Below are 22,207 nucleotides of genomic sequence, written 5' to 3' on the forward strand. Positions count from 1 at the left end.
TGTGTGTGTGCATGTAAACCCCCTCTGTTGCCGGTAGTATAGGCAACAGCCACCTGTGGCTCAAAGCCTGGCAGATTCAGTTCGCAATATGGAGGCCCAGAGTGTTTAAAGCTAAATAAACACTAAACTACAGATGAATAAAAAACGTTCCATATTAAAAACTAAATTTAATATAGTCAGACAATGAAAAGAATAAGCTTAATGTTTCATTGTTTTATATTGAACTCATTTTAGAAGTTTATCTTGTGACATTTTTGCCAAGACTTTTTTAAAATACTTTTAAATCTAGTCCATATTACACGTAAAGCCAACAAGGTTTCATTTCCTAGACAACAGAGCTAGCCCAGGAAAATATTTTAATACCATATTATTATTGTAATCCTCTGGTTCTCTAAATAAATTCAGGCTAAGTAATATTAAAAGGGACCTATTATGCTCATTTTCAGATTTTCTTGGATTCTGCTGGAGTCGTTTTGAATGATTCACGGTTCAAAATAGTAGCAGAGCCACTAAGTGTAAACGTGTCTTATGAAAAGCAAATATGCTTGAAACCTTCATTTTTGTGGTGCATTAAATACATAAAACTGGAGCCCAGCAGTGACCAAGTGTTTTTCTTTCTTTTTTTACTGTCTGCATGTTTTCTTCCCAGCAACTGGCCCCTCCACCCACCCCTTGGTGTGGATGTGCATATATCTTTCTAGTTTTATGAAGTGAGGGCTTCAGTGCAGTGCAGGCCCTCAGCATACATAAGTGTATATAATGTGTTTTAACATGACAAGGACAAGGCCTAACTTCTTGTTAGTGATCATGATTGACTTCAGCTGGTAGTTTCTCTTTTCTGTCATGAAAGTAATTTGTTTGACAGCAGTTATTGGCCTGACAAACTCTCAGAATAATGGGACAGTCCAAGAAACTCTGAAGATCTAAGAAGCAGAATTGTAGATTTACAAGTTCAGTCTCTTGGAGCCATTTCTAAACACCTGCAGATTCCAAGATTATTATTCCAAATAATCGTATATAAGAACAAGTTATTTGGATGTGTCGCCTCTTTGCCAGAATCTGGAAGAAGACCCAAACTGTCACTGTCAGATGAGAGGAAGTTGGTTAGGACTTTCAGGAAACAACCCAGGAACCTGACACCAACATCTCTTTCCACAGAGAACCCTGTTTTACCTCGCCATGGACCGAGAGGGTGTCAACCAAGAAAGAAGCTACTGCTCCAAAAGGAGTACTAACTCCAAATTCTTCAACTTCTCATTTGAAAGTTGGACACAGTTGGGTGTTCCAACAGGACAATGACCCGAAACACACATCAAAACTGGTTTTGGAGTGGTTAAAGCAGGCTAAGATTAAGCTTTTGGAGTGACCTCATTGACCTCAACCCTATTGAAAGTTTGACCACACATAAAAGCTGTGTCTTTGCCAGGTATTGAAACAATTTAAAGAATTCTGCCAAGAAGAGTGGTGAAATATCCAACCAGCATTATGCCAGAAGCTTGTTGATGGCTACTAAAAGTGTCTGGTCGAGCTACAACTTAGTAAAGGACATTTAACCAAATATTAGTGGGGGTGTTTTGTATATATAATATATATAATGTTATTTTGACTCTGTGCTACTTAGAGAAAATCCAAAAATAAATTCAAGCAATCATTAAAAGCCCAAAATTACCACAAATTGATGCCCAGTGGGTGTAAACGTCTGATCACAACTGTATATGACAGAAATAAAGGAAAATCCTAATAAAGGTAATGTTTATTTATTTTATTCAAGAGTTTCTCTACACCAATCAGCCACAACATTAAAAACATTTCTAGGTGAAGTGATTAACACTGATCACAATATCTATAATTCCAGGCACTCTTGGGTGTACACATACACGCTTCTTGCTTTTTTCAAATACTGTAATACAGTATTGTTTCATCTGATATTAGCGATGAAGTAGATTTCCATCTTCTGACTGCTTGGACTATTGAGTTGGTGTCAGGCAATGACTCACAATATTTCTCAGTGATGCTGGGGAAGCACAGACAAATCTCTGTGCTGACTCCTTCAGTCATCATACAGATCCTCACTGTTTAGTACATTTGAATACTCTGTGGAGACGCTGCAACGTGTGCAAGTCGTCATTAAGTAGGGAGGGACAAGTGGATTTGTGTGTGTGCTCTAAATGTCCCGCATTCAATTATACTGCAGGACTATCATATCACAATACACATCATTGTAGGTCAGTGGGTTAAAAGGCAGTTGAGTAGCAATAGCCTGCTGAAAATCACAGGGGTTACTTTGTTTTTCGTCATGAGGCAGTGAGGGTAAGCTCAGTATCATTCATGAATGTGAGAAACAAAGAAGAAACAAAGGGATATTCGAATTTGTCATCTTATTAACGTGTATGTATGTACAATTATTTTGTTGTGTATATGAACTTTGTGACTTACTTTTTAACATCGTGCTATGGGCAGTCTATGAAAATTAAGGAAATTAGCCTGTTTTTCAATCAATATAATCGGACATAGTGAGTGTTTTGGTAGCAACTGTACAGGTCTGAACACAGTAACTTGTGTTCTGTACTGTTAAAGAATATTGGCCAGAATTATTTTTTTCACCAATTTGTACTATATCATAGTTTCAATAGAAAAACTCCACTAATTTAATGTCTGTGAGCAAAAGAAACAAACACTGGTATTCTGCTCGTTTTATCTACTTTCCTATCAAACATAGGAGAAAACGTCCAAGAATCACATCACCATGTTAGTCAAAAACTACCTTATTGAAAAACACCTCAGTCCACGTAAAAATGCTAAATTCAATACTTATCAAGAGCATGCCGAAAAAACAGGTGGAGATTTGGAAAATGAGAGACGGCGAAACAATAACAGCGCAAACAAAGGTATTTTTCTTTTTAAATATACATTTTCATTTACTTAAACATTTAAGTGTTGACAAAACGGCAAACTACATTAAAATGAAGCTACCGAAATACCCGTGTACGGATGGACAGAGCCTCATAATGAGGCTCTAAACATCTGAGCACTTAATTTGTCCAACATTTTCGGGGTGTGATAATCATGGTGACAGTGTAGGATAAAGTGAATAAATCTCAAGTCACGAAGGCGTAGACTGGTCTGCAACCATCTTACAGCCACCGATCCTGAGGGCAAAATGAGCATCCCCAACTACTTGCGGGTTGTTGGTGGAGGTTGATGGCAGCTGCTGGGACAAAAATTGATCAAGTCCCAGTCACAGAGGCTTACAGACCAATCAACCCTGACAACTACCTGTCACTAGGCAAAAAAATGTGTATTCCCCAGTCAGTTGGCAAAAACCACCTTGTGGTTGCTTTGGTCACTAGCATATTCCTGCAGTAATTTAACTGGAACTGACAGACTTGTCTGCAAAAAGATTTGCCTTGCAAGTAAAAGTTGCATCATTTGAAAAGTTGTACTTATTAAATAGGCAATTAGTATTTGCAGAGAAATGTGAAAAACTACAGGCATCTGTGTCAATTCGGTAGCAACCAAAGCAATCGCTAGGAAGATTTAGTGAAGCACCTTCTTTGCAGCTGATTTAATTTCATCCACCACCTGCCAGCAGCATCCAGAAACCAGTCGGGAAATACACACTTTTCCTTCCAACCAGCTCTTGTATGATGTCTAATGCACCGCACAACTCTTGAGCAATGTGCACACATGACTACACATACTTTGTTGTAAAGTGCAAACTTTCTGAAAATGAGCACAAACTGGAGCCAGTGAACTGATTTAATTACAAAGAGGAAACCACAGTGACAAAACAAGGACAGCTACGTACAGGAAGCAACTCTGATAGACTCATCATCACAGCTGCAACATGTCCAATAGAGTTACGACCAGGTGGCAGTGCAAAACTGCAGCTTCTTATTTATTTACTTTTATTTTTACCTTCCTGGTCACATCTGTAACAAGGCAAACATCAGCATGTTCTGGAGTGAAAACATGAATATCTGTCAGAGGTCGTCTTGCCTTCTTTTTTTGTAAGATCTATGACAGTTATAACTTAAACATGACTGACAGCGCATGCCAGAGGGGAAGGGGAGAAAAAATACAAACGGGAAAAACAAACCTTACACAAATATATAAAAATATGCCATTAGATTCATATCAACACTTGAGGACCATGGGTGCACTATTTACAGAAAAAAGGCAGTATGTACCAATATTTACAACAATAAAGACTCGGTTCACAAATGGGCATGAGGAGGTTTACATACATGTTGCTGATAGTTACAGTGATGGCGGGATTTTGATTATTTTTACTTCATATTTAAGACGTTAAGAAAGGTTGTGTGTGAAGCAGTTCAGTTTCATTTTCACTGGGTTAAAATGTTCCTGCTGAAAATGTGATTATTCAATCATTTATACATGTGTGACTACTGAGGCAGTAAAAGTATACTGTTAAGGCGGAAGAAAACCAAAGTTTACGAAAAAGCTGTATTCAAACTTGCTGACCATGACCAAACTCTTTTCTTCGGAGGCTTGCTTCTGTCACACAAAACTAAAAGCCAGGTAGATCTCATTTAAAATTTTAAGCTATTATATCAAAGTTCAGGTTATCTCAAACTTTCGAAATTACGCATCTCAAAATTTTGACTTACAGACTCCATATCTCGAAATTTCAACTTTTGAGTAACTGTTTGTTTGTCTGTTTTTGTTTTTCCCAGTGGCAGAAACAGGCTTCCGTACTTTAAAGCTTAGGAAAATAATTACGTTTGACCCCACACCATGAAAATATAGCAGAGACAGCGGACAGATGTTTTTTCACTGTTGACCAATATGGCTACTAACTCCTTTTCTGCAGGGATTTCTGACGCTCTCAAGCCAGCAAAAATACACAAAATTTTATCTCGGGCAGTTCTTCACACAGACATTAATCAGTTCTGTTGAACATTAAAAAAAAATTAATAAATGTCTGCTACCTCAAAGTTAGCGGAAACTGAAAATTTTAAACCGTTACCTTTTAATTTTCTTGTGAGAGTTACTTAAGTGTACCATAAACCATGACACCAGGATCACATAATATGGTAAATGAGAAGTTAAAACCATAATGGGAAATAGTGAAGCCGCAATGAGCTGAAAAAACTGTTAGCTAGTTAACCTCTAAGCTCGCTGCTTTATTTTTTCATTTTTTATAAACTGACATAAACCCCGACACACTTTGTTTGGTATTAGCTTTCCTCAAAAACAATGGTAGATGGGGTTTTTTAAGCTAGCTTTTTCTTAACTTTTGTTCTCATAAACACACAAGATTTATATAAATCTTTTTTAGCTAACTCTTGACAAGAAACCAAATAAGTATGCGTCCCAAAATGTTTAGCTAGTCGTTTAATTTTTGCTAACAGGCTACGTGAATTTTTCTTCAACAGAGGAACCAGAAAAAAGCTCTTTTTTGAAAATGCTTTCCAACTGGAACAGAGCGCTTAAGTTGCACTTTTTTACACTTTAACAGAGGCTCGCTTGCTAGTTAGCAGCTATCACAAAGGCCAGCTAATCCTCTTAGCTGTTAGCCTATCTCTCACAGTGGATCCTCATGTATGGATGTGGGAAAAGCTGAGGAGAAGTGCCCAGATGGCTGGTAAGGTGCAATGCAGTATTTGCTAGGCTTGGAGGGATCAAAGACAATCTCAGATTAACCCCAAAGCCTGGCTGGCAAGCATGTGTGTGTGTGTGTGTGTGTGTGTGTGTGCAAGCTGTAGTCATGATTTTCTTCCACTGACATCTATAAGATGAGGCAGAGCTGACTTTTCACCGTTACTGTGCATGTGTAAGTGAAATGGCTTAACCTTTATCTCTCTGAAGGCACGTGCAGTTGCTCAGCATTTGTCCTTATCCTCCTTATTACAAGCATCTGGTTCTCCGGCAGCTACTGCTACCTGTCTGTGTGATGTGGTGTGTTTGAGGTGTATCCATACATTTTAGTGCTACATGTCCTGTAAAGAAAGTGCCACAATACACACAGTGGAGCTGGAAAAGAATGTAGGCATATTCTAGAAGTTGGCACTCAATCATATGGAAGCTTGTTTGTGACATTGACAGAGCTACGTCGAAATTTTGAGGTATTTAGTTATTATTAGGTAACACATCTCGAAATTTCAAGTTTTTTCTGAGTAAGTCGAAATTTCAAGCCACGCAACTCGAAATTTCAGGATAATAAATCAAAATTTCGACGTGCTAACTCAAAATTTTTCTTAAAGATGGCTGCGGAAACAAACTTCCATACAATTACGAGGTTGCGTGGCTGTGTTTTCAGTCTCCCTAAAAGCTGCTCTGAGATGCAGCGCAAAGGGAAATAATGCAAAACAGTGCAAGAACCCAGTCTTATGAATCGTACCGAACCATGACCGGACTGTATCCCTACACCCCTTGTGTGCAGATCTGTCTCCTGGTAATCAATTTTGTTAACCGAGCCTCCTCGTTATTAAACTTGAAAAGAAAAGTGGAAGCTACATCTTCTATAAATTAAGTGCTGTAAAAGGCGGCGCTAAAAATCAAAACCATAAATACTGTACATAACTATCTTCATCTGTTACCACAGCCTATCGTCATCTTTAAAGATCACCTATCTCTCCTCGTGACAGAACGCTCCAAACACTGAAAATTTCACGGCAAAAGAAATCTTTTCAGATCCCTTAGTGTCAACACATTAGCACACAAAAGGCTTTGGCATAGTCGCGTTAAGAAGGAATGTCTTCAATCTACTTTTTTTTTTCCCTCTACCAGTAGTGGGACACTGCTTCATCTACACTTCTGTCATCTTAAACAAAAATTCAATATGTGAAGAAAAAAAAAGATAAATGCTGATGTGATTTTCTACAGAGAACACACGTGCTTTTCACAAATCTCTTGACTCACTGAGTGAAGGCCGTGCATGAATGTATGGGAGTATATGTGTTCAGTCTTGTTACATACCTCTACTGCCACATATTGCACTTAAATGATGCTTACTCTCCCTAAACAGGAGGAAAGATGATGTTAGCAGTAACATGTATTATCGATGGCAGTGGAATTGATGTTTGTCCTTCACTTCCTTATAAGATCAGACATTTAAAACTTCGATATGCTTAAAATCTAGCTGAAAAAACAAGGGCATATTCATTATTCCAAATATCCATCAAACTACAGTCTGTGTTAATATGTTTCACTTTTGTTGATTTTTTTTATAATCATTTATAGATCGCTGGGAGGCGTTTTATGTGAAGCTCAAGTTAAGATGAAGTGTTTCGTTCCAAAAAACATAATTTCAAAGGACAAGCTCATGCTTCACCTGATTCATGCCAGAGTTTTTCATAAATGTCCGCTTTCAGCCTCATGTGCAGAGACTCTGCAGAATCCAAGTCGACTTTTCTTGTTTGTCATTCTCATTTTGAACATGTCCATCTGTGATAGTTCAAGTCCCCCTTCTCGGTCTCTTTCTGGCTCCTTCAGTCTAAACATCTTTTTTTTTGCAGACAATACTCGGCCGATGCCACAAACCGAAAAAGCACACACAGACATGCACATCATCAGAAACATTAACACAAGAAAACTGGATTTGAAGTGATCGTACTCATTAGGAAGTCCGGGGAGTCGACAGCCACGTTACGCACATAGAGACCAGTGGACCGAGCAGAAGAACGCAACAGCAACACCGAAAAGTGAGGAGTCTGATGGGGTTAAAGGACGAGGAGCTTGTGCGCTGATTTCAGCCAGAGGGAGGCTGGGTCAGGTCGGTAAAACTAACAGTTCGATTGTCTCAAACCCTCCAAAGCAAAAGGTGGTTGGTACTGTCATCCCGTCCCACTGTTTCACTGCTATTAGTCAGTCTGAAGTCCTCGTAACCATCGCCACCGGAAATGACTAGATGGTTGGTTTTCGGAGGGATGTGCGCAGAAGCTCGGCGGCGTGCGGAGTCGCGCCTCTGGAGACTTCCATCAACTGTGCTGCTGTTTTGGGACTGATTGCCTAAAATATGAAGATGAATGAATGAAAATGTGAGTTGAAAACAAGTTGGAATATTTCTGGAGCAAAATAGAAAAGATATGTACAAACCTAAAAGTCATTCTACACAAATGTTCAGTTTTGGGTCTGCAAGATGTCTTAAAATTGATCTCTTAAGATAAATTTAAGCTTATTTAAACTCAGACATTTAACAAAGACATTTAAACTAAATTATCACGTAACTTGTTGACTTCATGTGCTCACAAAAATGATAGCATAATGTTTTTAAAAAAATCTTTTTTATACATTTACCTAAAGAAGCATGCAATAGTCAATAAGTAAGTAATGGTCCGTAAGTAACGGTCTGCTGTTACAAATCCATAAAGAAGGTAAAACCAGTGACAATTTTCATGAAATTTTTATGCTTTTTACAAAATGGCATTAAACCTCAGGGGCATTAAATCACATCTAAGTGATTTTTAACTCATAAAATTACAGTTTGCCATTTAATAATTCTTTTTTCCCCTCTTAAATTCCCTAACAGTAAAATATGTCATATCAGCAACTTCAACTAAAAGCTTCTTATGAAATTATGAGATAAAACAGACAAATTCTCACAAATGAAGAGAGACACTGGACCTACTATGAGGAATTGATTGTGATATATACACCTTATTGCATTTGAATGGAAAAATAAATAAGCACACAAAACACAGTGCTTGTCCACTTTACCTGACTGTGGGGATGAGCACTTTTGTAGTGTTTAGATTTTTGATTGATTAATTTTAAAACTATATACATTTGATTTAAAAACAAATGTATAGCTAAGAAAGGTGTAATTATTCAAATAACATAATATTTTAATTTAACAAAGAAATAAATTAGAGAATGACCCTTACTACATCAGTGATATGTACTAGTTAGAAATTTTTTTGATAATAAATGTCAAAAAAAGGAAGCAGCACTAACCTGTGGGGTCACTTGTATTAGGAGGGAAGTTCATGTCAAACCCTTCTGGTAGTTCGACTGACGTCAGGAACCGGACGTGGCCCGTGTGTCCGTGAGCTGAGCCCATTGGCACCAGGGGAAATTTCAGAGTCCCAGCCACAGTTCCTGAGCTCACTGCTGGGATCACCAGCGTAAGAACCACCCCTGGAACAAAACAGAAGCTTGTAGTGAGCTATTTGAGCCACACATGGTGGCGATCGTGGCTCAAGAGTTGGCAGTTCGTCTTGTAATCGGAAGATTGCCAGTTTGAGCCCCGGCACCGACAGTCTCAGTCGTTGTGTCCTTGGGCCAGTTGGGCCCTTGCCTTGGGCAAGATACTTCACCCGTTGCCTACAGAGGGCCCGGTGGCGCCAGTGCCTCGCCTCTGTCAGTGCCCCTCAGGGCAGCTGTGGCTACAACGTAGCTTGCCATCACAAGTGTGTGAATAGGTGGATGACTGAATGTAGTGTAAAGCGCTTTGGGGTCCATAGGGACTAGGTAAAGCGCTATACAAATACAGGCCATTTACACATACAAAAAACAATGTCAAATCACACTCGAATTTGCTATTAAATCAAGATTAAAGTTAAAAATCTGGTTAATCCATTTAAACATGTTTTCTTACCTGCGCTGGTGCCGATCCACAGCAGATCCTTACATGCTAGCAGGGCTGTGATTCTCAGACAGGCAGCCTTGTGCTGTCTGATGATCGCATCTGCACCTGAACAGGGACCAAACAAAGTCAGATTAATAACAGACAGTGGTCAGACACTGTTAAAGTTTAAAAATGACAAACACTTTTTCTTTCCACTAGCTTGAAAAAGGAAAATGTTATAAAAAGAACTATAATACTACAAACAACTAAAACACATAAAAAGTCTTTCTGCATACCTGCAAGCATCTTGTGCACAGCTGGTGCCACGTCGACCTCTGTCAGGCTCTCCCAGGTCTGAGCGTGGTATAGTTTGACCTGCGCACTGCCCTGCAACGCCAGCCACACACCCTGACTGTACGCCACCATGCATGTCACGCACCGACTGCTGTCAGTGCCCACCTGGAACCAGTGCTGGGAGGAACAAAGAAAGAGACGGGGGTAAACTTTCTTCCGCGCCAGTGCTCCTGCTTTCAGTCTCGTCAGCCTGGCTTTTTATTCCGATGTGAATCTAAAGCCTCCAGATTCTGACCTACAAAGCCAATCTTTCTCTGCTTCCCTCTCATCTACTCTTTCCACCTACCTCTTGTACTAGTGTAGTTGTGTTGATGATAAGGACTCTGTTCTGTGAGCCACACCACAGCTTCCCTCCTACGGGAACCATTTTGGTGACAGGACTTGTAGGTGTACCCAGAACTAATGTTTGAGAAGACTGAGGGTCCCAGAAACTACCTGCAAATCCAGATCAACAGTAACAGAGTTTACTAAAGATCCAGGCCAGGACAGTCAAGTGAGGATGCAAGACAGAAGTGGAATGATGCTGTGATCGGGGACAAATAAAAGTGCTGCATGCCAAAAGCAACACTACAGCGTTTTCTTTTTCAGCCATTGCTTACTCCAATCACATGCACAGTTGAGCTTACCTGCTTCTCTCTGGTAAACAATCACCTCTCCATTTGCTAAGGACACAAACACTTTGTTGTCCAAATACCTGAAGTAAGAAAAAAGGAAGGATGTAAAAAGGAAAAATGAAAGGAGGTAAAGTAAAAGCAGGATTTAGATAGTATCCAATAAGATCTGGCATCCCTGACCTTTGAAATTTGTTTTTGAATAATTCTCTATTACTTTAAAGTTAGCTAGGCAGACTCACAGTATACAGAGGATGGAAGCCGAGTGCTGCATCTTCATGCTGTTTTTACGGTTTCGGATGTTGTCTGAGGACTGGTACACGTGGATGCTAACAAAGGCAGCAACATAGGAAATTAGGTGAAAGCAGTACACCAACAAACAAACAAAGATAGCTCATCAAAATCGCTTGAGTACACAGGTCCAGTAATTCCACACACCATCCATCCTCCGTTCCCAACCACACAGAGCTCTGGTAGGCCTCTGGGTCGATACTGAGCAGATCCTCCAGACTCGCCCGGGTAAAAGATCCTCGAGACGATCGGCGCATGGCACGGCCATCCATCGGACTCTCTGCGTGGACGCGGCTTACGCCACCGACCCCCAGCATCCCTTGAGAGCCATATGAGCTCGGCACTGGGAACTCCTGCTCCTCCTCACTGCTCGTGGTCTCTGTAGCCATGTCCTTGGAGCCTGGACCCTCGTCATCTTTGGGGTGAAGATGAGATTTGAAGGACTGGTACCGTGAGGGTGTAAATAAAGTGTGTGTGACCGAAGTGTTTACTCACTGCCGTAGCTGGACGATATGGTGGAGTGACTGGCCTGACTCTGTAGGGTTGAAGAGGGACTGGGGGAATCTTCGTCATCTGTGTCGTCACTGTCAAACGGAACAAGCTCCGCCCCTGGTCCTGGATACAATCAATGCATTTTCACAAATTTCACAAAAGACCTTATGCAAGAAGAACATGAAGTGATATAATTTAGAAAGCCACTAAACTCACCTGTGGGTTGCTCTGTTAATTCTGGAGTTGACTGAGAAATGGATATGAGGAGCTGCTGCTGGGTGTGACCAGCTGCCACACAGGTAGGTGCAAGAGGAGGCTCTGATCCACGCTCCCTGGGAAGTCAAGAGCGATTAGTTAAGATAAAGTCAGGAACAGACAGTAGCTGTCGTTAGATGCAAACTTGATCTTGTCTGTTTGGGTTTTTTTTTTACTGAGATTAAAGATTTTGTGGGGTAAGGCTCAAGTAAGGTTTTTTGTAATGTCTTTGAGTAGTCTTCAGGAATATTTCTCCAGGCATGTTGAAGGACATTCAAAGCTCTTCTTTGGATGTTGGTTGCGTTTTTGTTCTGTTCTATGTCTCTGTGCCTCAATAATGCAAAGGTCCAGGTGCTGGGGAGGCCAATCCACGACTGTGTGGATTGTGTGTACTTTCTATTCAGGTATGCTTATACTATATTGGCAATGTGTTTGGGATCATTGTCATGCAGAAAAATGAACCTGTTACCACTGAGAAGCTTTCCAGATGGTACTGCATGGTGGATCAAATCTGACAGTACTTTTGTGTTCATAATTCACAGATAGCTGTAGACACTGAATGTTGCACGTCTCCCCTCTTGATTTGAAGTCTTAAGACCTGTTGCCACTGATTTTCAGACCAGGTCTTGTGTAATTACATGAAGAATACCTCAGCCTTTCCTCCGTGTTTCCCTTTCTTAAGGATGGTTTCTTGACAGCCACCCATCCCCTGAGACTATTTCTGATGATGCTTCAGTGAACAGTAGATGGATCAACTTTTTTAATGATCATTAAAAGGTAATACTATATAGCTGACTTTTAGCCCAGTTTATATGGTTAAAAACAAACAAAAATAACTTTCTTTTTTGTAGAAAAACAGATCAGTGAAATTGGAAAAAACTTTTCATTAAAGACCTTCAACATAGAATCATCAGATTTATTCTTTTCTAAATCAGACACAACCTGTCTATCTGTGCACTCAGTCACATCCGTGCGTGTGTGTGTGTGTGTGTGTGTGTGTGTGTGTGTGCCAGACTCTGACTGACCTTCCCTTAAGTCCTGGTACTGCAGCAATACAGATAATCCTGGCTGAGCAGACAGCGATACACGCCTCCACTGTGGGCTCATCTTTGATGTTCAGCAGACAAACCTGCAAAGGAAACATCAGCATCAGTCTACAGAATCCAAATTATGTTGTTTTTTGTTGTGTTTGTTTCTTCCTCTTTGATTGGAGAACATGGAATAATCGCATCCAATCTCTTCTCACCTGTCCCACGTATCCGTCACTGTTACACACCCACACTTCACATCCGCTGTCTAGACAGCTGTGGCTGGGAGAGGCGCATGAAAACTGGAGACAAACAGCAAAGTATTGAGTTCCTCTGTTCTGTGGATAAAAAAAAAGGGCGGCTTCACAGAAAATGCTTCCCACTGCTCTCACCTGCATTCCACTGCGGGTCTTCATAATGGGAATGGCCTTCAGGAACTCTGGGTCCCACTGGTCCTTATTCATCGCTAAATACACATGACACAAAAGAATTTGCCATATTTAGATCGAAGTAAGAGCATTTTTTTTTTAAAGAAAGTCAAGCAAGACATGAAATCGCCCACATGCTTTAGCTCCTGAACTAGTGGAGAAAATAATACTGTATCTCACTCTAAAACTTTTTTCCACTTACCTAATTTTTTCTTGGCCTCCTCGAAGGCCTGCTCGAAGCTGGAGCGAGCGTCAGGTGTAGCAAACTCAAAAATGAAGCTTGTCTCTGCAGAAGCAGTGGTTAACTCCAGCTTCGTGGGCAGGAAGGTCATACTGAAGGCCAACGACTGTTTATCCGACAGCTCCCTGTGCACCGAGGCCATCAGATCCTTTATTACTTCGTCTAGGGGCTGAAAGAAAAGGAAAAAAGGGTAGAATTGAGTTTCAAAGTGCCACGCACACTCAGCTGTAAACACAACGCAAACGCACAAAAGAGGACGAAAGAGAGAAAAGATGAAACGCTCAATAAAGATTTTTCTTTATGTCTCTGTAACAACCTGTATATAACTGAATATTTCAAAGAGGAGACTAGAAAGATCAAAAATAAACAAGTTTCCATGTGTCCAAGAAAAGTAGATGTGCAAAGAGAGAGAACGATGGAGTTTTTTGTCACTGCATCTTTCACAGCACCTGGTGTGGGAGGCTGAGGGTCTCAGCCAGCTTGCTGATCTGACCCAGCGTGCTGAGATCCTCATCTAACCGGCCAATCATCTTCTGGATACTGTCCTTATTTGTTGCCTGCGTGGAGCCTGGAAAAGGGCGAAAAATAAACAGCAAAAAGCAAATTCCACATTACTTCTCCAGGTGATTTTATATAACAAAGTACCAAACAACAAAATTATTTTGGTTCTTTGTGTGTTTCGGTGGTAGATATGACTTAAAGATCCATGTTCTACACAAACTGCAGCATAAGAGCCTTACTTTTCACCACCTCCACATCCTCCAGGGGAAGTTTCCACAAAAACTTGTATTTACTTGAAGTATCAATCACGCTGGCAGCAGAGTATCTGAGGAGGGATGAAGGGAAAAACAGGAAAGATGTAATCGACAAAACAAAGTGAACATCTGGTGTACATATTGTTTAACACCAGGGGGCAGTATGGTTTAGAAACTGTGCTCTGATGGCCTGTGTGCATTAAGTACAGGCTCATGGAGCTGCGTCTTAATGAGCCAGACTTCCTCTTGAGAGTGGTGCAGATGATCAGATCACTGAAGAGGAAGAGGGAACGATCCTTCTTTCCACCCACTGTCTTCTACAGAGAGACAGGAACACAAGTACAGGGTTAGAAAAATGTAACCTTCACAAGAGGATCACACCTTATAATATAATACAGCTTTATAATATAATTCCAGGAGTGTTTCTTACCGCCTCCATGACTATTTCTTGTCTCAAGAACTTCCTCTGGGGGTTTAGAATCTGAGACAAACACATATAAGGAGGTTATTGTTTTATTTTATTGTTTTTATTATCTATGCTGGGTGAAAGCGGCTTTAGAAAAAAATATAACGCTCAGACAACAAAGCTCAAATCAGCAGAGGTAAGCAAATGTCTCACGTGCTCGACTCCTTCTATGTGTGCCTCAATCTCCTGGATGACCCTGGCTTCCCTCTCTGCCTCCTCAGCAGAGCGTCTTCCTTTATTGATCTTCTCCGCCAGTCGTTTAATGTCCCTCTGGGCGTCCAGTAAGTACGGGTGGTCTGGGTGATCCTCTGGAGTGTGCTTGAGCAAATCCTTGAACAAACAACAGCACATTCATTTCCGTTTAAGTGGGCTTTCCATCACTAAACAGTCTGAGTAACTTTCACAGCAGGCTCATAGTTCGATTTTTAAATCACTCACCTTAACTAGCAGCTCGTATCGAGGAATCCTCTGCACCGGCTTGATCATCAGATCACCCAGAGCCTGCTTCTCCTTGTTTTCACGCATGTTTTGCTGTTAGATTAAAAGAAGGGGGGGATGAAGACAAAGTGGATGACATAAGAACCACCAGTATCAGAGGCTCTACAGCTGGCTCAATCCTGTAATTCACATCTCTACCACAAGATGGTGAAGTGGTTCCACAGCAGCTGCTCCTGCGGTCAAACGGCCAGTGCTACCTAGCCTGACCTGTCTCCCCAATGTGATGTTTGTGTATTGTATGTATGGTCGGCAAGGTATCATCTATATGAATTGCCCCTTAGCTATAAATAAAGTCTCTCTGACTCTGACCCTGCCTGCCATGAAGCTGGATGATGGTTATAAAACAGGAAAAAAATGAGAACACTGAAAGCAACACATAACTTAAAGCTTAAAGCTACATTTTTGTCACTAACAAAAAGCTGGTAGTGGACAAGCTTGCATCGTTATGTATAAAAGAAGTTTTTTTAATCCAACACTCACCTCCAGAAACTTGTGAAACGCTGGCTTGGCCTCCTTGGCAATCCTCACAGCATCTTTAGCATTGAGGAAGTTGTCAATGTATGCAGAGTACATGTTAGCTAGTGCTTCTTTGGAGAACTAGAGAGAGAGGAAAAGGAGGACATTTCAGTTAGTTTGTGCACTGAGACTGAGGGCTTACTTGTGGTTCCTAGAGTATTTAAAAGTGGAATAAGAGGCAGAGCCTTCAGCTTTCAGCTCCTAGTTTGGATTCAGGAGACAGACAGTTAAAAATGTCTTTTTTAATAAAGCTTATAGTTAGGGCTGGATCAGGTGACCCTGAATCCTGCAATGGGTCTAAGCTGCTGGGGGCTTCCCACAATGCACTGAGCCCTGCTGGTTCAATAAAGGTTCATATAATTGCTGGGGTTTTATCTCTATTATTGAAGGGTCTTCTTCTTACAATATAAAGCAGCTTGAGGCGACTGTTGTGGTGATTGTTGTGAAACACAGACACCACAGTCTTGTTCAATTTCTTGCAAAGCGCAAAACATAAAATTCCAGTATAAACCAGCTACACTTAAGAGGTTTAAATAATCAGGGAAGACAACAACAGAACAAACGGCATATAAGATCAAACTATTTTACCATTTTAATTCCTAAGCCACACAAAGAAGCCTTCACGTTAGTGGATTTCCACTTGATTTAACTGGCACTAAAAAAAAAAGGAATAAAAGAAGAAGAAATCTGAGGATGCAGTCCTCTCTGTCTCACAACAGAAATGCGCAGATTGAGATGAATCACCCTGACCTGCTTTCTTTTCACAAATAAAAGGGTAGAAGACACAGCAGTCGGCGACACGAGCAGAGAGAGAACCACAATGTGGTGCTGTATTTAGCGTCATTGAGTCATCATCTTTCTGCCCTTTGATGAAATGGACTGACTTCCGGTTTCCCTATCCTTATCATCCGCCTCTCAGTAACAAAAGTCTGACAAATAAAATCTGAGCAGGATGAGCAAGATTAGTTACACGGGGAGAAACAAATGGAAGAAAGATTAAGAATAAAATCTGGTGAAACTTAGTTTCCTTACCCTGTAAATACACTGGATGTGTTAACCTTCGAACATTAGACCACCCCCAAAAACCCCAACTGATATTTGCACCCATAATGATGTAATGACGATTAAACTATTCAGTAAAACCTTTGGCTGAATGTGCATATATTATATTCTAAAAACAAAAAGTAAAAAAATACAGTTATGAAAACATGAATCTACTTTTTATGAAACTGTCGTGTCAGTGTTGTGCCTGATAAGGTCATTGTTTACTATTATTGTAGTATTTATTTCCTGTGCGTCTCTGCTGTTTGTTTGCGATTAGCATGGGATCACTGTAACGTCCGGGATTTTATGGACTGACAAAATGAACTTCGAACCCCTGCTGAGTTTGTCTGTCATAACAAATGCTCCCAGATGGCTGCGTAACAGACAGCAGTAAGGCCTGCACTTCATTGTAGGACTTACTGCATTAGAGTCTAATGTGTTTTGTTTAATAAATCCTATTCATCTTAACTTATCATTATATTATAAACAAAACACTTCATGTAAGACTTTTTCTAAAATCTATGAAACATATAAACAACTTGGACAAACAAAGAGACAGAAAATATCATGCCCCGTGTGAGGCTCGAACTCACGACCTTCAGATTATGAGACTGACGCGCTGCCTACTGCGCCAACGAGGCCTGTGGAGCTAGCGACTGCTGCCGCTTTAAGAGCGGGAAAGGGTGGGGGAGGGGTCCTCATTCTGAGCGTTGCAACAGCTTTAGCTGGAAAGGCACACAGTTATTTTCAGTGTTATCTTTTTATTGCATTTCTTACACCGTCATTTTAAGGAACATCTACTCTAAACAGACAGGAAAAAATTATTAATGAGTTTATTTAATTTTGTGATTCATTTCTCAATCTGCTTTACTACTAAACATGCAGTTTGTTGTTAGGGGTTTTGATTATGGACCTACTGAGGGAACAAATGCTGGCATTCGAGTGCCTTCGGTGATGAATTTGTTTAGTGAAAATCTCTTAGCCTGGAATTAAAATCCTCTATCTTTATAATTAGAAAACGCAAATCTGACATTTAGCCCAAAACTGAAGCTCTGGAGCACTTTTTTTTTTCTTTGGGAGCCACACTTGGGTCATGGGAAGTTTTAAATGGGTCAACATGCGGTCACTGGAAAAACAAAATATGAAACTAGTGTTGCCAACTATAGACCATCTTTCAATAAAAACAGTTTCCCCTCACTCGAAGTTTGTTTATTCATTCAAGCTCACGTCTACAGGAAAGTAAATGTCGTATGAGTCATGTCTGCACAGATGCTTCATTTCTGCCCCTACTTTTGCAAATAATAGCGTCCACAGAAACACCGCACACGCTATCTTTTTCATCAACATAAAGGTTTCACTTTACAGATGAAGAGGTGTAACTTTCAGTGGTTTCTTTGTTTTTTTTAAGTTGTGGACCAATTCTAACTAATTCAAAATTCAATGGGATAGTGTTATGGCTAAAACTGTAGGATGTTCCATGTCTTTCTCATGCACAACAGCTTTATTGGAACACGTGAAGGGATTTCTTGCTAACAGTCAAGATAAAATTTCTGAATATGCTAAAATAGGACAATCTTCCTATACAAAGGCAGTATTGGTACCAGGACCAAAACAGTTAAAGTCGACTAAAAAGTACTTGCCAATGGTAAATTGGGAAGCTTTTAAGTTTTCGTTAACGGGCATGTCCATGGCAGAATGATCATTTATCACAGGCTGTGAAATTGTTAGAGCTCAAATGTACATTGTTCAGTCTGTCTCAACATGTCACATGTTTGAGATCAGTCTGAGTCTGGAGACAGCTAATGTGTCAGCATTTAGTCATGCTCATACCACCACCTAGTGGCTACAGGACATCTCCACTAAGCAATAAACATCATCCCACGCACATTAAATTTTCACTGTGGGTTCCACACATGATACACCATGACATATAATAAGTGGGTCTTCTCCAACATGTTCATTAATTAATGGCAGTTTCCTAGATAAAAATTACAGTCTTAAAGCTGTTCGTGTTCATTGACGCCATTGTAGATTGGAGCTGCTCCAACTTCCTAAACGGGAAATCCAAGTTGCGGGGTTGTTCCAGATTCAAATGCCAACCGAGAACTCCAAAAATCTGACTTTTGACTTATTCTGGAATACAGCATAAGTGGAGACCTCTGATGCCACCTAGTGTGCACAGAAATAGGGATGGGTATCGTTTAGGTTTTATCCAATACCAGTACCAAACCGGTACTTTTGAAACGGTGCCGGTGCTTAAACGGTGCTCGAACCAGTGCTTAAAGAATGGAGAACACAAAATTGGTCCAAAAACCTCTCATGTTTAGCTGTTTTTTTGTAAAAAGATAACAATGTTAGCCTTTTCTGCAGCTATAGGGGATTTATGGTATCACTCTTGGCTGGAAGCAGTGCTTAATCAATGGAAAAAACACAAACTTTGTCCAAAAACCTCTCATGTTTAGCTGTTTCCTTCTTTTTCTTTGGTCATTTTAGCCTTTTTGGCCAGGGTGAAGGGAGTATCTGCCATCAAACAAGAAGACAGCCGCATGTAACTACGACGGTGTTTGCTAGTTCACCTTACATGCATTAATTTAATAACATGGTTAGCTTACACACGAACAACATTAAGCTACTCACGCAGAGAAGAACGGCTGCTGCTGCCATCATCATCAGTCATCATTTCTGCTACACTGGCAGGGCTAGGGGCCAGGACTCTACTCTTCGGGTTTTTGGAGGATGTTGCTAACTCCAGGTCCGATAACAGGCACCACACCCGCTGTAGATGTGCACGGTGTGAGGTCTCGCAGCAGGCTGTCAAATACGGCGCATTTCTCGGCTTTTAACAAAATGCTATACGTCGTCAGGTGTTTCATCAGATTCGAGGTGTTACCTCATTTGCACAGTATCACCTTAAAGCACTTGTTGCAGGCTGCTGGGTTTGCATCTTTTGCTGTGAAGTACAGACAGAATTTGACCGCTTCGCCTTGGGCATTTTTAATCTGTAGCTCTGCTCTAAAAGAACGTACGTACCTGGGCCCGCCTACTATCCTCAGAAAGGTCAAATGATTGGCTAGAATCCAAAGTGTATGACATCTCAGGAAAAAAAAAAGCACCAAAATAAAGCACCGAAATGTGCGCTGCTTTTCGGTCTGGTTACTACCGTTTATGTCAGAACCGGTCCCATAATGGCACCGGATACCGGTACCCATCCCTACACAGGAAGTGACAAGTAACTTGTTTGTTCAACAGACAATTAGAGTAAAGGTAGCACACCGAAATGACTGCAGGAAACGCCTAATCTGCAGGACAACCCTGTGTGACGGCACACCTCAACGTGCACCAAGGTGTGAGGGCCATTTCCTCACTGTTACAGTTTAAGCTAAAACTTTAAACTGAAGAAGCGACCTCATCTGAGGCTCACGCCACAAAACAAAATTGTGATGAAAGATTTGGGTGGGGCACAGTGAAGGTGTTCTGATGGTCCAACACTTTCTTAAGACCCATGTGTGTGTTGATGATGGCCCAAATATCTTATGTTCTCATCTGTTAAGAAGCTGCATGTGTGCTCTTTGACTTATTGCCATATCTGCTTACCGACTGGATAAGAAGGTGTCCAACGGTCTGCCTGTCGTGCCACTGGCTCACGCAGCCGGAGACCTGCTCCAGGAACTGTTCGTGGTGCTCCAGGATCTCTGGGATTTGGTAGAACATCTCGTCCACCAGCAGGGGGTCCACTATAGAGCCGCTGTCCGGCTGTTTGAGAGGACGCATGTAGCCCTGAGGAGAGAATCACCAGCTGATGAGCAAGCAGATCATATAAATATGTTTGACATAAACTAATAAGGTGTTTGTCTTTTTAAGAAAGTATTGCAATCGATTTTAGACTTTTTCATTGCACCAGTTACTTTATCAGCCAAAAACAATGAAGAGGAGACAACGCAAAGGAGGCCAGTTTAACTTGTTTAACAAATCCATTTAGGAGAGCTTATATCAAGCTTGCCTCTCAAAACCAGTGAACAATAAATCCAGTGGTAATCCCTCAGTTTATGTCTGTTAGTGTTACTGGCACAGTAACAATAGTAAGTGTGTTTTCTCAAACTGATGTCACGTTCTATATCAACCTGCCACTGCTTTCACACGTGATCAGTGGACTAATTAAAAATTTAAACAGTTGCCTAAGCATGACATAAATCTTTCCTCTCACCTCAGCGGGTAAACATACGAACCCATTAAATCTCGGGTGAGCGATCTTATAAAATTGGCAGAGGCCTGCACTCTCCCAGCACGCTTCTATTTTTAATAACAAGTGTATAAAACTTCCAAGAAAGACAACATCTGTCGAGTGCCTGTTTTGATATGTAAAGTCTTAATTATAAACAGGCAAAAGTTTGCTGTGACAGAATTTACCCTTGTAAACCTGTTAGTTGAACCATGCCAAAGTATAAACACCAAGACCGGTGTTTCCCAGAAGCCACACGTATAAAAAAACGACTGCAGTCTTACTGCTTGTAATAATTTTGTTTAAAAAAAATCAACTTCTTATTACTGTGTTCCACTTTTAGTCTGCACATATGTTTATCAAAATGCAGTGGATGCCATAAATACGATGATGCTATCAATATCAAAACAGGCTCTCTATCCAAGCAGGCTGTTTCATCATAGTCTGCAATTTTGTCAGGTGTGCAGTAGATTTAGAGCAAAAACTGTTCATGTCAGGGGTGTCAAACATAAGGCCCGGGGGCCAGAATCAGCCCGGCAAGGACAACAATCCATCCCACTAGATGGCCTTGTGAAAGTGTGAAGTACGACATAAATTTTGGACCTTTAATTGCATTTTCACACATTTTGCAGCTGATAAAGATCTCCACCCCATGGCCATTCATGTCACACCAACGTAACTGAGTAAAAGATAATTAAATGATAGTAAAAAACCAGAAAGTTTTCTATGTGCTATAGAAACGTCTTCTTTTGCACCATCTGTACACAGTAAAATAAAGAAATACACAAATAAATAAACAAAATAGGATATTATCTTTGAATTAACAAACACTAGCCACTAGAACATTTTCTGTAATTTTACACATTTATTTCTTACAATTTAAGCCCTAAGATTCACGCTAAAAGAGTTCTTTCATTTTTTACAAAATATGTGTTTACAAGAATTTTGCAGCTGTATGTTTAAAGCTGCTGAAATCTTCATCTTCATGCACTCTAAAAGCAGTCTCTTTACTGCAAAAACAGCCACTGCTCAAAACAGCTGGCGTCTGGCAATTCATTCCTCACACCACGCCACCCGCATTATCTGATGAATGAAAGCTGCATTCACAAATAAGCGAAAACACCAAGAGAAAGACAAAAGATAAACGCGTTAACAAACACAAGTCAAACCTGCACATGTTTACACAGTATGCCTGGTTACAGCATACCCTGATATCTCAATCTTGGATTGAGGCTGATATGAGCAGACATTTCATGAACACTGTGGCCAGTACGGGGTAAACGCAGAATAAACACAATCGACACAGACGGCACATTAACAAACTGATTAAACTGGGTTTTGCCATCACATGTTGTCTTCACTTTGTCCTTTGTCCTTATTCTGTGTAGATCACACAGTTTTGCTTTCGACAAGCTCGACTCAGACGCACTCAAACTCAGAGACGCTCACACTGTGATCGCATTAATTGAGTTTCCAA

At 40.6% G+C, this 22,207-nt stretch overlaps 1 protein-coding gene and 1 non-coding gene across 2 annotated transcripts in view; both read right to left on the reverse strand.

The window, feature by feature from the left end:
• Positions 1-3,745: 3,745 nt before the first annotated feature.
• arhgef17 (Rho guanine nucleotide exchange factor (GEF) 17) overlaps positions 3,746-22,207 on the reverse strand; it is a 67,916-nt gene continuing 49,454 nt past the window's right edge. Inside the window, exons 4-25 of the mRNA XM_084949911.1 lie at positions 20,106-20,288; positions 15,432-15,548; positions 14,892-14,984; positions 14,607-14,783; positions 14,418-14,468; positions 14,195-14,304; positions 13,973-14,058; positions 13,682-13,800; positions 13,194-13,401; positions 12,956-13,029; positions 12,782-12,865; positions 12,561-12,664; positions 11,497-11,612; positions 11,284-11,403; positions 10,936-11,203; positions 10,740-10,826; positions 10,513-10,580; positions 10,173-10,321; positions 9,829-10,003; positions 9,563-9,658; positions 8,920-9,102; positions 3,746-7,974 (exon numbers count right to left, since the gene is read on the reverse strand). Of these exons, the coding sequence (XP_084806037.1) occupies positions 7,766-7,974; positions 8,920-9,102; positions 9,563-9,658; positions 9,829-10,003; positions 10,173-10,321; positions 10,513-10,580; positions 10,740-10,826; positions 10,936-11,203; positions 11,284-11,403; positions 11,497-11,612; positions 12,561-12,664; positions 12,782-12,865; positions 12,956-13,029; positions 13,194-13,401; positions 13,682-13,800; positions 13,973-14,058; positions 14,195-14,304; positions 14,418-14,468; positions 14,607-14,783; positions 14,892-14,984; positions 15,432-15,548; positions 20,106-20,288 (2,877 nt within the window). The 3' untranslated portion in view covers positions 3,746-7,765. The remainder of the gene's footprint in view (positions 7,975-8,919; positions 9,103-9,562; positions 9,659-9,828; positions 10,004-10,172; positions 10,322-10,512; positions 10,581-10,739; positions 10,827-10,935; positions 11,204-11,283; positions 11,404-11,496; positions 11,613-12,560; positions 12,665-12,781; positions 12,866-12,955; positions 13,030-13,193; positions 13,402-13,681; positions 13,801-13,972; positions 14,059-14,194; positions 14,305-14,417; positions 14,469-14,606; positions 14,784-14,891; positions 14,985-15,431; positions 15,549-20,105; positions 20,289-22,207) is intronic.
• Positions 17,080-17,152, reverse strand: trnam-cau (transfer RNA methionine (anticodon CAU)). The gene has a single exon. It is a non-coding gene; the product is annotated as a tRNA-Met (tRNA).

Source organism: Perissodus microlepis, chromosome 14 (assembly GCF_051167445.1).
Source record: "Perissodus microlepis isolate ML-2025 ecotype Zambia chromosome 14, ASM5116744v1, whole genome shotgun sequence".
In the NCBI taxonomy this organism is placed as follows: Eukaryota; Metazoa; Chordata; class Actinopteri; order Cichliformes; family Cichlidae; genus Perissodus; species Perissodus microlepis.